Consider the following 14,149-nt stretch of genomic DNA (forward strand, 5'->3'; position numbering starts at 1 on the left):
GTTGCATGACAATGATTTTGTCTTTGCTATATGTGCTGTTCAGAGATACAAAATAACAGTACTTTCTAACAAAGTACATAAATACCAGAAAAACTTACAGGGAATCCATGGAGACTCAAAAAGTACACTATTATGCTGAACAGATAAATGAATCCAGTAATGTTAGCAAAACAGCTTAGGATGTAGTAAATGAAGAATGCAAAAATAAAGAGAATCCAAGATGCAGTAATATAGCACTAGAAGAAAATTGAATTTTTCTTCTTAAAATTCAGTCTTGATCACACCACGTATGTTACTCGAACCTATGTTCTTGTAACATACGTAGTGTGATCAAGACTGAATTTTAAAAAGAGAAATTTTAAAATTTTGATCGCTGTTCCAAAAATGTTCATTAAAATTGTTAGAAAATGGAATGTCGATGAATGAGCCAAAGACAGTATATGAGGTCTTCATAAAACATTTTTGTAAGACTAGTAAAGGAGGAAATAAACCAACACTACAAATAAACTCAGTTAAAATGAGTAATTCTCTGTTCTAATGAGTGTAACAGAATATGAGTTACTGAAAATAATCTGAAAATTCAAAATAAAAACATCTAGTGGCTGGGATGAAATTTTTATCTACATTACTTAAGGAAAGCAAAAAGGAATTAATAAAACCAGTAACACCCTTAATATACAGTTCAACTGACCAGGGGACCTTTCTAAACTTCTAAAAATTACTGAGACATGACTAGTGTATAATAAGGAGCAACTACTGACATTAATAGTTACAGGCCACTCTCACTGACTTCAACACTTGGCGAGTTGTTTGAAAGAGTAATTCTAGACCAACTGGAATCTTTCATCAGTAAATACAACCTGTTAAACAACTAGCAGCATGGGTTTCAAAAAAGGGAGATCCACAATGACAGCAGTAGCAACTTTTATCCATGAACTGCAAAACAGTCTGGATAAAGAAAACAGTTGTGTCTAATTTTGTGTTGAGAAGTGATATTCATAGCCATAATACTAGAAACAGAACATCTGTAGATGTACCATATCGTAGATTATCAAAATCGCATAACTCTTACCTAGTTCTTGGACTAAGGACGTTTAATAGACTAAGTGCTGACTTTAAAGAACTGCCTGTAAATATCTTTAAAGCTAAATTATACAAGCTACTAGTGAACAATCCATTTTACTCCATTGATGAATTCTTTGAAGATGAAAATACTGTATTCTAATGTGTACCTATTTTATGTAAACCAATTTACTTCGATATAGTAGTTTATGTTGAAATATATGCTCTTGACTTTGTCTACTGCTGTAATCAGCTGAATGAAAATATATTATTATTATTATTATTATTATTATTAGTCATTGGATCTTCCCTTCAATTGTCTAAGGATTTCGATTCTATGAATCATGCAGTACTATTACCAAATTAGAAACTTACTATGTAAGAAGAGAGCAATGAACTACCGAAGACAGTGTACTGAACTGTTTCATAAGAATGAAAATAAAATCTTAACAATAAAATCAGCATACAAAACTCTTAATTGTCGAATTCTCCAAGGAAGCATTCTTGGGCCATTTTTGTTTATTGTATGTATTAGTGACATAACACAGATTCAAAACTCAAAGCTGGTGGATTATGCTGATGATACATCATTTATAAGCTGGTCCTATACTGACCAGCTAGCATTACAATACAATAAAGAGAACTCTGAACTGATCACAGAATATCAGACAATAAACAAAGTTACATTGAATAAGGACAAGATTGTTCTAATGAAGTTTCTGTTAAATTATAACCAATCTTATACTGAATCAATTTCTTCAGTTGAAACACCCAATAAATATAAATCTTCAGGCATTGTGATTGACAAACATCTTACATGGACTCTCACAAGTTAATTATGGATTAATTCACATGCATTTGAAATATGGGATTAAAATTTGGGTACAGTCCCCAAAGTGTACATGGATATGATATTCAGGCTTCAAAAGAGAGCAGTCAGGATAATTGCCAATGTAAGTAAATGTCAAGCCTGGAGACACTACTTTAAAAATTATAATTTACTGACCGTTCATTCCTTGTATGTCCTTAAGACAATTATGTTGTAAAAGAGAGTCATTAACTCAGTGTAATGAATGCAGAAATTCATAACTAGATGGTGTTATGCATCATGTGACCAAGCACCATCATGTACTTTTTTCAATTTTTGGATCAGTTGACTGACTGCACAATCTTACAGTTTTATTTTGTATTTTGCATCAGTTGTCTACATGGCAAATGAGCATTGTTTGGTCAGATGATGCATTAATGCTTTGCCCATGCTCTCTCTCTCTCTCTCTCTCTCTCTCTCTCTCTCTCTCTCTCTCTCTCTCTCTCCTGCATGCTGTGGTTCTCTCTCTCCCACACATTGTGTTTTTCTGGTTGGGAGACAATCCTCTAACAATATACCCTAACCCAGGTTAGTTTCTTTAATATAACATTGGCAGTTTGTGGTGGGATAACTGGAAATTATTTGTAGTTTGTTCTAGTTATAACCCATAAAAGTGATGTTCCAAATTACTACATGTAATAAAGCATCTGGTTTTCCATGCACAGGAAAATGAATATGCAGTAGGCCCCAATATGAGTTATAGTACCTGATCAGTCACATAAATCAGCTGTTGATCTCACATCCCTGAGTCCAGTAAAGTCTAATTTAATCCCCATAACTATTGTACAGTATTGTTATGAAAGAAATGATATTTGCAATTTGGGTATTGTGAGTCAACTTAAATTTCTGAGGACTGTGAAAAAATATCAAATAATGAAATGTCATATTCTGAAGACAAGGTAGAGTCTTCAAATGGGAGACCAAGCAAGGGGCAGATACAAAAGTACCTATCACAAAACCAACAAATAAGGAAGACAAAATGCATCAGAAATGAGGCTTACATAAATCAAAAGGGTGAAGTAAAAGAAAAGAAACACTTCAGAGAATATTTCTCCCCCTGTAAATATTTTTCGAAGTTAGGAAGAAAATCCTACAGTACTGACTCACATGATGCTCAAACAGCACTTATTCATGCCATGGTATCAGAAAATTAAGTAAATAGGAAGACAGTTAAGAGCTCACACCAAAGTATGAAAATGAGGATATATAAAATATGTGAGATACCTGTATGTAAAACTTTCTTTCTCCAGACTTTTAGAATATTCAGTGGAAGGGAACATTTGGCTCTAAAGAAAATTAAATCAGTACAGAGAATTAGAGACCTCTGAGGAGTGTGCTTCCTGAAGAAATATGCAAAGAATTAATAGATCATATCAGAACATTTCCTAAATGCAAATCTCACTATAGAAGAGGCAAATGAAATAGAGAATTCCTCACCCCATAAATTACCCTTAATGTCATGTAGAGTTTGTACAAAGAAGTATATCCAGATCCTGTATCACTGACATCTCACAAGAAAATATTCTTGTCAAAATGTAATCTACCAAGAAAGAAGCTGTCTAAAGATTTTTGTGATATGCTTGAGGTTCTGATAAAAAAATTGTGACAATTCAGTGGCAGAAAATCATAAGATCAACAAAAACACTAATCTTAATATAGTGAAGGCTGCTCAGGATCAGAAATCTTGAGATCTTTTAAGAGCAATAGAAGATGAGGATGTAGAAGTTCTATGTATTGACTTTGATAAAACAGTGCCTCTTTGAAGAGTTCCTACAAACACTGTGTTCTACAAGTGATAATTGTAGCTATATAACACAGATATTCATAATGCTACTAATGACAAAGGGCACTGCTGTGTTTGGTTAGATGGTGAGGCAGGACATGGAGCACAGGAAGTAGCATCCTGTTTATTACAGCATTTAATGGAGCAGATATCGACAGCCAAAAAAGTAATTTTGTTGTCTGATTCATGCAGTACACTGAACAGAAACATCAAGATCGCTCTAACGCTAAAATCAGTTTTAGATCAGTATTCTACATTGCAGAAAACAAGGCAGAGGTTTGTTATACCTGGACATAGCTTCTTTCCAAATGGCAGCAATTCCAGAGGCATAGAATGCACTCTCAAACTGCAACAAAGATTTTATACACCAGACAATTACATGAATGTCATGAAAATGTGATGTAAAATCCTCTAGTCCATAGAATGAAAGCTCAATATTTCAAGAGTATATCAGATATAAAAAAACAACATAGTAAATTGCAAACCTGCTCACAAAATGAGGAAATACACAGGTTTAAGTTGAGAGAGATGGAACTGTTTAAAGACAAACCATTCAGTATATTGTTCATATCTGCATTTAATTGTGAACCATTTGAAGTTGACATTATGAAGAAATCAGCTGGTTGATATCCTCATATGCAAAACAAGACTTTGATGGCTTTGACCAACTGAACTTGATTTCATTGTTGATAGTGAAGAGCTTTTCTTATAATTTCATTTCTAAAAAAATTAAAATTATTTATTTTTAAGTTATGTAATAATTTTGTAATGTTGTAATATGTATCAAATACTTATATGTTCAAATAAGGTGTGTAAATGTTCAGAATCAATGTTAGTACCTACGTTCATATGTCAGTAAAATACATTTACATCTTCAAACTCACTAAAATATTTTATTGATTCCCATAACTTTTTTAATCTGTAGAAATTACTTAAATGCATTAGAAAGAATATGTTATTTTCTGACTATATAAGGAGCATTTTTCTTCCAGTTACATATGAAGGTATTACTTCAATAAATAGGCAAATAAAATGCATAAACATGGAATATTAATGCTATTTTTCTCATGTATCAGTTAAATATCAGTAAATATTGCCTGAACTAAAACAATCATGTCATATTTTCTGAAGTAAATGACAGTACATTCTTCTCAAATTTGCATTGCTTGACTAAGAGGTATTTTGGCTTGCAGTCAGTTAATGCAAAATGCAGAAATGAAAATCATACATAAAAACATCACACGTCCAAGCACCATTTCTATATAAATTCAGAGTTTCACTAAATTTTATATGGTTTGAAGATAACAGCATGTAAATTTAATTCAGTTTCATTATTTTACTGCTTAAAAACTAGATTTGGTCTAGCTAACGAATTTATATTAACACTTCCACGTTTTTGTTAATATGTCGAAATCAGGTTTTGGCACTTGGTCAATTTATGCGCAAAACTGTCCGATTACAATACATGAACCAGATGTGGAAATGGAAGATAGTTCCACAGTAGGTTGCCAAATAATATAAAGCATCTCCATTGAAATCTTTTTAAAGGGAAATTGAGACAGCGTGTGACTGAAAAATGTTTATATTTACTCAGAGATTTCTGAACACTGTTATTGACAATTCTAGTTTTGTATACCTCAGTATATTAATGGTGAAAAATGTTTATATAATACACACACTAAAAAAAGTTTTGCGTCACCCCGGTTCCCAGAACTCCTGATGATAGACGATGACTGTGGATATTGTATCACAGACACAGTCCCTTTGATGGTTCAAAGATGTCACTAAACCACCCAAAGATGTAAACAACCATGCATGAGCAGTGCCTATTAGACAGAGACAGTCTGACAGCCCATCAGTTCCAGTCATTCCACCAGGAAGGAGGTACACGGCTCATGTTATCTGTAGTTCAAACATGCCTAGATGATCAACACCAAGGTTTGATCACACCTGCATTGTTACTTTGTGCCAGGAAGGGCTCTCAACAAGGGAAGTGTCCAGGCATCTCGGAGTGAACCAAAGTTCGGACATGGCATAGATACAGAGAGACAGGAACTGTCGATGACATGCCTCACTCAGGCCGCCCAAGGGCTACTACTGCAGTGGATGATCACTACCTCTGGATTATGTCTTGAAGGAACCCTGACAGCAATGCCACCATGTTGAACAATACTTTCTGTGCAGCCACAGGACATCATGTTATGATTCAAACTGTGCGCAATAGGCATTGCATGATGCACATCTTCACTCCTGACATCCATGGCGAGGTCCGTCTTTGCAACCACGACACCATGCAGCATGGTACAGGTGGGCCTAACAACATGCCGAATGGACCGCTCAGCATTGGCATCAAGTTCTCTTGATGGATGAGTGTCACATATGCCTTCAACCAGACAATCATCAGAGATGTAACTGGAGGCAACCCGGTCAGGCTGAATGCCATAGACACGCTGTCCAGTGAGTGCAGCAAGATGTAGGGTCCCTGCTGTTTTGGGTGGCATTATGTGGGGCCAGTGTATGCCACTGGTAGTCATGGAAGACGCCATAATGGCTGTATGATATGTGAATGCCATCCCCCGACTGATAGTGCAACCATATTGACACTATATTGATGAGGCATTTGTCTTCATGGACAACAATTTGCACCCCCATCGTGCACATCTTGTGAATGACTTCCTTCAGGATAATGACATCGCTTGACTAGAGTGGCCAGCATGTTCTCCAGACATGAACTGTATCAAAACTGCCTGGGATAGATTGAAAAGGGCTGTTTGGATGATGTGACCCACCAACCACTCTGAGGGATCTACGCCAAATCACTGTTCAAGAGAGGGACAATGTGGACAATGGACCTTGATGAACTTGTGGATAGTATGCCACGACAAATACAGGCACTCATCAATGCAACGGGACGTGCTACTGGGTATTAGCAGTACCGGTATGAACAGCTATCTGTACCACCACCTCTGAAGGTCTCACTGTATGGTTTTCATGAGCAATAAATAGGTCAGAAATGATGTTTATGTTGATCTCTACTCCAATTTTCTGTACAGGTTCTGTAACTCTCGGAACCGAGGTGATGCAAATCTTTTTTTTATGTGTGTAGTATATAATGTGCTACTTGCTATATACAGGGTGATTATAATTAAAGTTAAGCTTTCAAACCACTGTAGAAGTAATACCACTGGTCAGAATGACGTCAAATTGTAACGGAATATAGTTACAAAATGTAGCAATAGATGGTGCTATAAGCGTCATAATTTAATAGTGATTGACTACAAATGACAAATGAATCATACAACAATGCCTAAGGTGTATGTTTGACATTTAACAAACTGTACTATTCAGTGTGCATGGGTGTACAGGTGTGATACATTAGTTATGTAAGCCCATCCACCATGGCAAGTTCATATCACATTGGATGGGAACCATCAGTTTTTAATTGTCCTGAGGCCACAAACCACATAAAAAGCATCAATCACGTCAGTTTTTAATTGTCCTGAGGCCAAAAACCGCACAAAAAGCATCAACAGCATTGGTTTTCAATTATCCTGAGGCCAAAAACCGCATAAAAAGTGTCAACCACATTGGCTTTCAATTGTCCTGCAGCCAAAAGCATCAATCAAAATCAAATTGGATTACTAATTTCTGTGTGACTGGCGCAAAACATGTTCAATATGCTGTCCACCAGTTTCTGCAACAAGTTGAAATCAAGAAACAACATGAACCACGAGTGATCAAAGTGTTTCCAGGATCACGTTCAGAATGTGTTGTGCAATGCCTGCTTGCAGTTCAGCTAAGTTTGCAATTGTAGTACTGAACACTACATCTTTTAATAGCCCCACAGCCAGAAGTCGCACGGATTAAGATCAGGTGATTTTTTTGGGGTGGCCATGCTGTAGGGAAATGGCAGCTGATAATTCTAGCAATGGCAGTTCAGCAGCTGCTTAACTGGATTTGCAATGTGTGGAGGTGTGCCATCTTGCATAAAAATGATCCCATCCACACTGTTGGAGAGCTGGAATGATGTGGTTGTGCAAAAGACATTCGTAGAGCTTAACAGTGGCGGTACTGGTAACAGTACCAGAAGCACCTGTCTCTCCAAAAAAATATGGCTCTACGATAAATGATGCCATAAACCCCCACCACACAATGACCTTTTTACAATGAAGTGGTAATGGTTGATTTGCGTGTGGATTTTCTATTGCCCATTATCGACAAGTGGGCTTCATCTGTCCACAAAATCTTCCACGGCCAATCATTGTCCACTTCCATGCAAGCAAGAAACTCTAAAGCAAAGTTCTCTCTTGCTGGCAGGTCAACAGGAAGCAACTTGTGCACATGGATAATTTTGAATGGGTAGCAAAGAAGGAAGTTTCGTAGGATTTTATGCACCATGCTCCAGTGTTTCAGCAATTCTCCGTGCACAACATGTTTGCACGCCACCACTCATCTCCTCCTGCACTTATGTGGTCACTGCTTCCACAGAATTGAATCAATTCATTTTCTCCCTCTACCAGGTTGTACAGCAAGAGAACATGTCTTTTTAAATTTCTGAATCATTTTCTCCGGACCCACGGCAGTCATCAGACCAACACGTTTTTAAAACCTTCAGTGTCCGGAACTTCTGCAGAGTGACGTGTGCATATTCATCATTCTTGTAATACAGCTTTACAAGCAGAGCAAGATCCTGCATTGCGAAAGTCATGGTGAACATCACAGATGCAAAAGGAGGAAAAGCCATGTACCCAGCATGCTTACCAACTTCAATGGGTCATGCATATGACAGTTGTTTCATTCACGTATTCTGACACATACAGTGCCATCTATTGATCAATTTTCACACTATTTTTCTTCTTTTGCTGTATGTTTTCCCCTTTCTCTGATAATGCAACACCCACCATCAGATGCACTGTTTCTTGATTCACGCTTCCTCTTGAGTGAACAGCTTTCCCCTCTGGCTCTGCTACCAGATTTGGTTTCCATGTTGGCTTTCACTCTTGGGCAGACACTGTAAAGACAAATTAAATACCAGTTTAGTGTGTGATCCACAAGTATCATAAATAAATAAATCTTAAAATAACTGCAATAGAACTCTTGGAATATGCACAAAGCATCAGGTATTTTAAGATCAAAAATATGTCACATTCATGAGATAAAATTCACAACCAACCATGTTTAACAGAACCATGTAACTGTCAAACACACAGAATTCTACATTAAAAAAGTTCATGCAGATGTATGCTCTATTCTGAATGGATTCCAAGATAGCACATATTTAATGTACTTTGCTATTTGCTTTCTGCATTATTCAATTCACTGTCAGTTTTACACATGTACACATGTGCAACAGTTAGTGAACATCACAACATGTGTCTTAAAAATATCAATTGAAAAATAACACTTTGCGACACATTCACCTCTGAACATTATTGTACACATCAATTTACAGTTATTGTTCAATTTGCAATAAATGTTTGAATATCCCATCAACTTCAATGCACTTGTGTATTCTTAGGAGAACATCTTTTATTGCTTGTCTGAGTGCATCTGTATGTACTGTGATGAGAGCAGCAATCTCCATGATGCGACCATGCAGTTCAAGTTACGTACTCACCATTTGTTTGTCATCCTCAGACTTCATCCGACCCCATAAATAAAAATCTAATGTCATAAGGTCTGGTGACCTTGGTGGCCAGTTATCTATACGCTGTAATTTACCACCTAGTAAAATCATCAGACGATCAATTGCAATTGCAAAATGATCTAGAGAGAATTTCTGTATGGTGTGAAAAGTGGCAATTGGCACTAAACAAAGAAAAATGCAAGGTCATCCACATGGGTACTAATGGAAATCCAGCAAATTTTCAGTACACGATAAATGGCACAAATCTAAGGGCTGTCAATCCAACTAAGTACCTAGGAATGACAATTACGAACAACTTACATTGGAAAGACCACATAGATAATATTGTCGGGAAGGTGAAACAAAGACTGCGCTTTGTTGGCAGAACACTTAGAAGATGTGAAGAACCCACGAAAGAGACAACCAACATTACACTTGTCCATCCTCTGCTGGAGTATTGCTGCATGGTGTGGAATCCTTACCCGGTAGGACTGACGGAAGACATTGAAAAAGTGCAAAGAAGGGCAGCTCATTTCATGTTATCGTGCAATAGGGGTGAGAGTGTCACTGATATGATATGCGAGCTGGGGTGGCAGTCACTGAAACAAAGGCGGTTTTCTTTGCGGTGAGATCTATTTGCAAAATTTCAATCACCAACTTTCTCTTCTGAATGCAAAAATATTCTGTTGACACCCACCTATGTTGGGATAAATGCTCATTGTAATAAAATATGAGAAATCAGAGCTCGAATGGAAAGGTTTAGATGTTCCTTCTTCCTACGTGCCATTCGAGAGTGGAATGGTAGAGAAGTAGTATGAAAATCATTCGATGAACCCTCTGCCAGGCACTTAAGTGTGAATTGCAGAGTAACCATGTAGATGTAGATATACCTCCTCTACCAGTTCAGCAATCAGGATAAATGTGGCTGAGATGTTCCCTCACGCATCAAGTAAAATGTGGAGGAGCTCCATCATGCTGGGAGTACACTACAGTCCATGTAGACAAAGGAAAAAAGGTATGAACTTTCCAAAAAATGCAAGTAATTCTGTCCCATAATTCACTCTTCTAAAATGACTGGATCTATCACCAAGTTACCAATCACGCCACATCAAGCATTGATCAAAAAACAAAGCTGGACATCAGTTTCCACTGTAGCATGTGGATTTTCTTGTGGCCAGCAATAATTATTGTGCATGTTGTTGATTCCGTTCCATGTAAATGTGGCTTCAGCAGTGAACAGTATTAATGGCCAACTGTTAGTTAATCAGTGACTACATTCAAGTCATGTGGTACTGACACGGATGTGAAGAATATGGACATGTTTTCTATGAAATTGGTTTAAGTTTCTCGCATCTAATGTTTGCCATACATATGTTTGTGGGACACTGATACATGCAGAAAGCTGCCATGTGCTGGTAGTAGGAGAACACAGCACCATTTCAGCAATGTGTTTCTGTTCCTGCACAGGTTGGTGAACTACATTGTCAGAAGATAAATTATAACCTGGAAGAATATCTGTTTCATGTGATGTACTGAAAACTCTCTACAATCAGGAATTTGACATCTCAGAAAGTGCCGATGGTATTCGTCAAATTAGCACAGACTCTACCACTGCAGAAGTGATAAACACACATCATATCTGCATATTCTTCATTTAGTCAGGTCGGTGAAGGAAAAAATTTGTGTAATCCCTATTTTTTGTACAGTGGAAGGAGGAAGCATCATGAACTACGTACTAAAAATTATGACCGGTGTGGTGTGAGTATGGTGATGAATGGGAGCTTAAAGGTCACTTTTTTATGGTTTTCTTGAATATCTCAAAAACTGCAGCTTCTAGCAAAAATGTATCCCTGCAAAAATTTAAACTACATTAAATTTCCTACAAAAAAGTTCCCTTCATTTTTTTCTCTAGGACTGATAGTTCCCACATTATGAGGGATGCAAAAAATGCAGATTATTAAACATAGTGTTTTAATGATACGATATTAATGTTTGTCATTAAATGAAATGGGTCAAGAACAAATATTAAATGTGTGTGCTACATCCAAGTGCATTAAAAACTAGTAATGGATAATCTGTGTCCTGATGGTGTGACAAGTTGTAGGGTTGCGTGGATGGGGGAAAGGGGGTGGGGGCAGGAGGGATGGGTCGAGGGTAGACACTTGATGGAAGGCAGGTCACCACATTGTGATCGTTCACTTCCCTCCTTTCTAGGTCTGCGTACAGAAGAGCGAGCAGGTCAGTCCACACTCTCTCTCTACCCCACTATATCACAAAGAGAACTACAGGGTGTTGTTAAATTGCCTCTTCCTCCTTATGAATCACTGGCAACGCAGTGTGTTGATGTGCCCAGGGGCATTTATTTTCCATGAAGTGCAGTCACACTACATGGAATACAGATATGAATAACTAATAACAGCACCACAAGAAACATATGTTGGCAGATTCTGTGTAAATCTCTGCACGTTGTTCTACACTGCTAGAGGGAAATTTATTCTCATTCATGCTATACAGCAGTTGTATCATTCTTCAGGCAAAGGCAACAACTTCACTCAAGCATGGCTTGCTTACAGACAGACCATACTTCCCCAGCATTTCCTGTACAGTCCACTCATGTGAGTAAGTTGAAATAACCTCATTGGGTTCAAGTTTATATAATGGAGTTATTTTCCATTTTATTAAGAGAGTATTTATTTGCAATTGTTAAGTGAGCTATTATGTAAAAAAGTTCCACAGCTAGAGCTGTTCCATATCAAAGAACCTGTCCCAGCTATAACATGCTGGCAATATGTGCTTGACAATACTGATTTTATTGTTTCTGCTATCAATGGATGGGACAGTTTTCAGAGTGTGAGGAATATCAAATGCATCACTTCAGCTTCAGCTCCTTCTGCATCTGATGAGGCCCAGTGATTTAAACTGGCTCCTTCTGTAACAGAAGTAGGTCACCTAGATGTTATAGAACTTCAGGTATTTCAACCCAAGTCAAGCAATGCATTATGGCATATTACTGTTCTAGATTTGAACATAAGTCCTTTTCCATCAGAGATATGGACACCCACCCTGCAAGATAAACTGTGGATATAAGGTAAGTGGCTCCATTCACTGCAGCCCACTGTACTACAAGTGCTAGCAATGCCAGTAACACAACTAAAGTTGATGTAAGTTCAGTAACTTTATGGTCAGTCGTTAATTCACCAACAAGTGACTATAACATAGTTACATGACTTCAGAACATGCTGCCAACAACAGGCAGGTCATCTACATCTACATCTACATCTACATTTATACTCCGCAAGCCACCCAACGGTGTGTGGTGGAGGGCACTTTACGTGCCACTGTCATTACCTCCCTTTTCTGTTCCAGTCGCGTATGGTTCGCGGAAAGAACGACTATCTGAAAGCCTCCGTGTGCGCTCAAATCTCTCTAATTTTACATTCGTGATCTCCTCGGGAGGTATAAATAGTGAGAAGCAATATATTCGATACCTCATCCAGAAACGCACCCTCTCGAAACCTGGCGAGCAAGCTACACCACGATGCAGAGCACCTCTCTTGCAGAGTCTGCCACTTGAGTTTGCTAAACATCTCCGTAACGCTATCACGGTTACCAAATAACCCTGTGACGAAACGCACCGCTCTTCTTTGGATCTTCTCTATCTCTTCTGTCAACCTGATCTGGTACGCATCCCACACTGATGAGCAATACTCAAGTATAGGTCAAACGAGTATTTTGTACGCCACCTCCTTTATTCATGCACTACATTTTCTAAGGACTCTCCCAATGAATCTCAACCTGGTACCCACCTTATCAACAATTAATTTTATATGATCATTCCACTTCAAATCGTTCTACATGCATACTCCCAGATATTTTACAGAAGTAACTGCTACCAGTGTTTGTTCCGCTATCATATAATCATACAATAAAGGATCCTTCTTTCTATGTATTCGCAATACATTACATTTGTCTATGTTAAGGGTCAGTTGCCACTCCCTGAACCAAGTGCCTATCTGCTGCAGATCTTCCTGCATTCCTGCATCAACGGTAACTGTTCTTTTGGGAACAGATACAACCATCACATATAGTTAAAATAGGGCTTCCCGGCCATTGACCTTGTTGCGTGAATGCACACGCTATGCCCGAACTCATACGGGACTTGGTAGATTAATCTGCCACGAGTAATGAGTATGATGGGCAAACATCTATTAGGGGCACTATGAATGTAGTGGTGTGGACATGTTGGGAATGTGGGTCTCATGTGGAGCATGCAAGGGATAAGCCCCTGCAGGCGCACTATCCTCTGTGTCCTCGGTGGCTCAGATGGATAGAACGTCTGCCATGTAAGCAGGAGTTCCCGGGTTCGAGTCCCGGTCGGGGCACACATTTCAACATGTCCCCAATGAAGTTTATCAACGCCACTTTGAAGCTAGGGTGTCCATTTAATTATCATTTCATTCTAGAAAAGCTGCAAGGCCATCAACGGTAACTGTTCGGGAACAGATACTACCTTCATATATATTCTTGACTAACACCAATTCACCATGTCCAGTCTAAAAGCTAACTAAAGCTCATGACAGTTGCAGACTGCATTCAAAGAAAACCTGATTGGCATCCTCAAAGTGGCACTAATAATCCTATTTTTATGTGACAGGCACAAAAATGGAATACACATCATACGAACTTTTGTTTACATCACACAACTCCTTCTTGCTGTTACAGTTTTTTTCTGTCAATTTATTATGTGGTGATTTTACGTTAATCTGTTAACTGAAAATGAAGAAAAAAGAATAACCTGTAACTGAAAATG

At 38.0% G+C, this 14,149-nt stretch overlaps 1 protein-coding gene across 3 annotated transcripts in view; it reads right to left on the reverse strand.

The window, feature by feature from the left end:
- LOC126183733 (uncharacterized) overlaps window positions 1–14,149 on the reverse strand; it is a 69,279-nt gene that overhangs the window by 15,518 nt on the left and 39,612 nt on the right. For 2 of the 3 annotated variants that reach the window (XR_007536797.1, XM_049925940.1), the window contains exon 2: window positions 8,615–8,724. Coding sequence is in view for 1 of the 3 variants with exons in the window: in XM_049925940.1 (XP_049781897.1) it covers window positions 8,615–8,724 (110 nt within the window). In the remaining 2 variants the exon portion in view is untranslated. Of the gene's footprint in view, window positions 1–4,000; window positions 4,060–8,614; window positions 8,725–14,149 lie in introns of all 3 variants that reach the window. The other variant, XR_007536796.1, reaches the window with a different exon arrangement.

This window comes from Schistocerca cancellata, chromosome 4, assembly GCF_023864275.1.
Source record: "Schistocerca cancellata isolate TAMUIC-IGC-003103 chromosome 4, iqSchCanc2.1, whole genome shotgun sequence".
Taxonomy (NCBI): domain Eukaryota; kingdom Metazoa; phylum Arthropoda; class Insecta; order Orthoptera; family Acrididae; genus Schistocerca; species Schistocerca cancellata.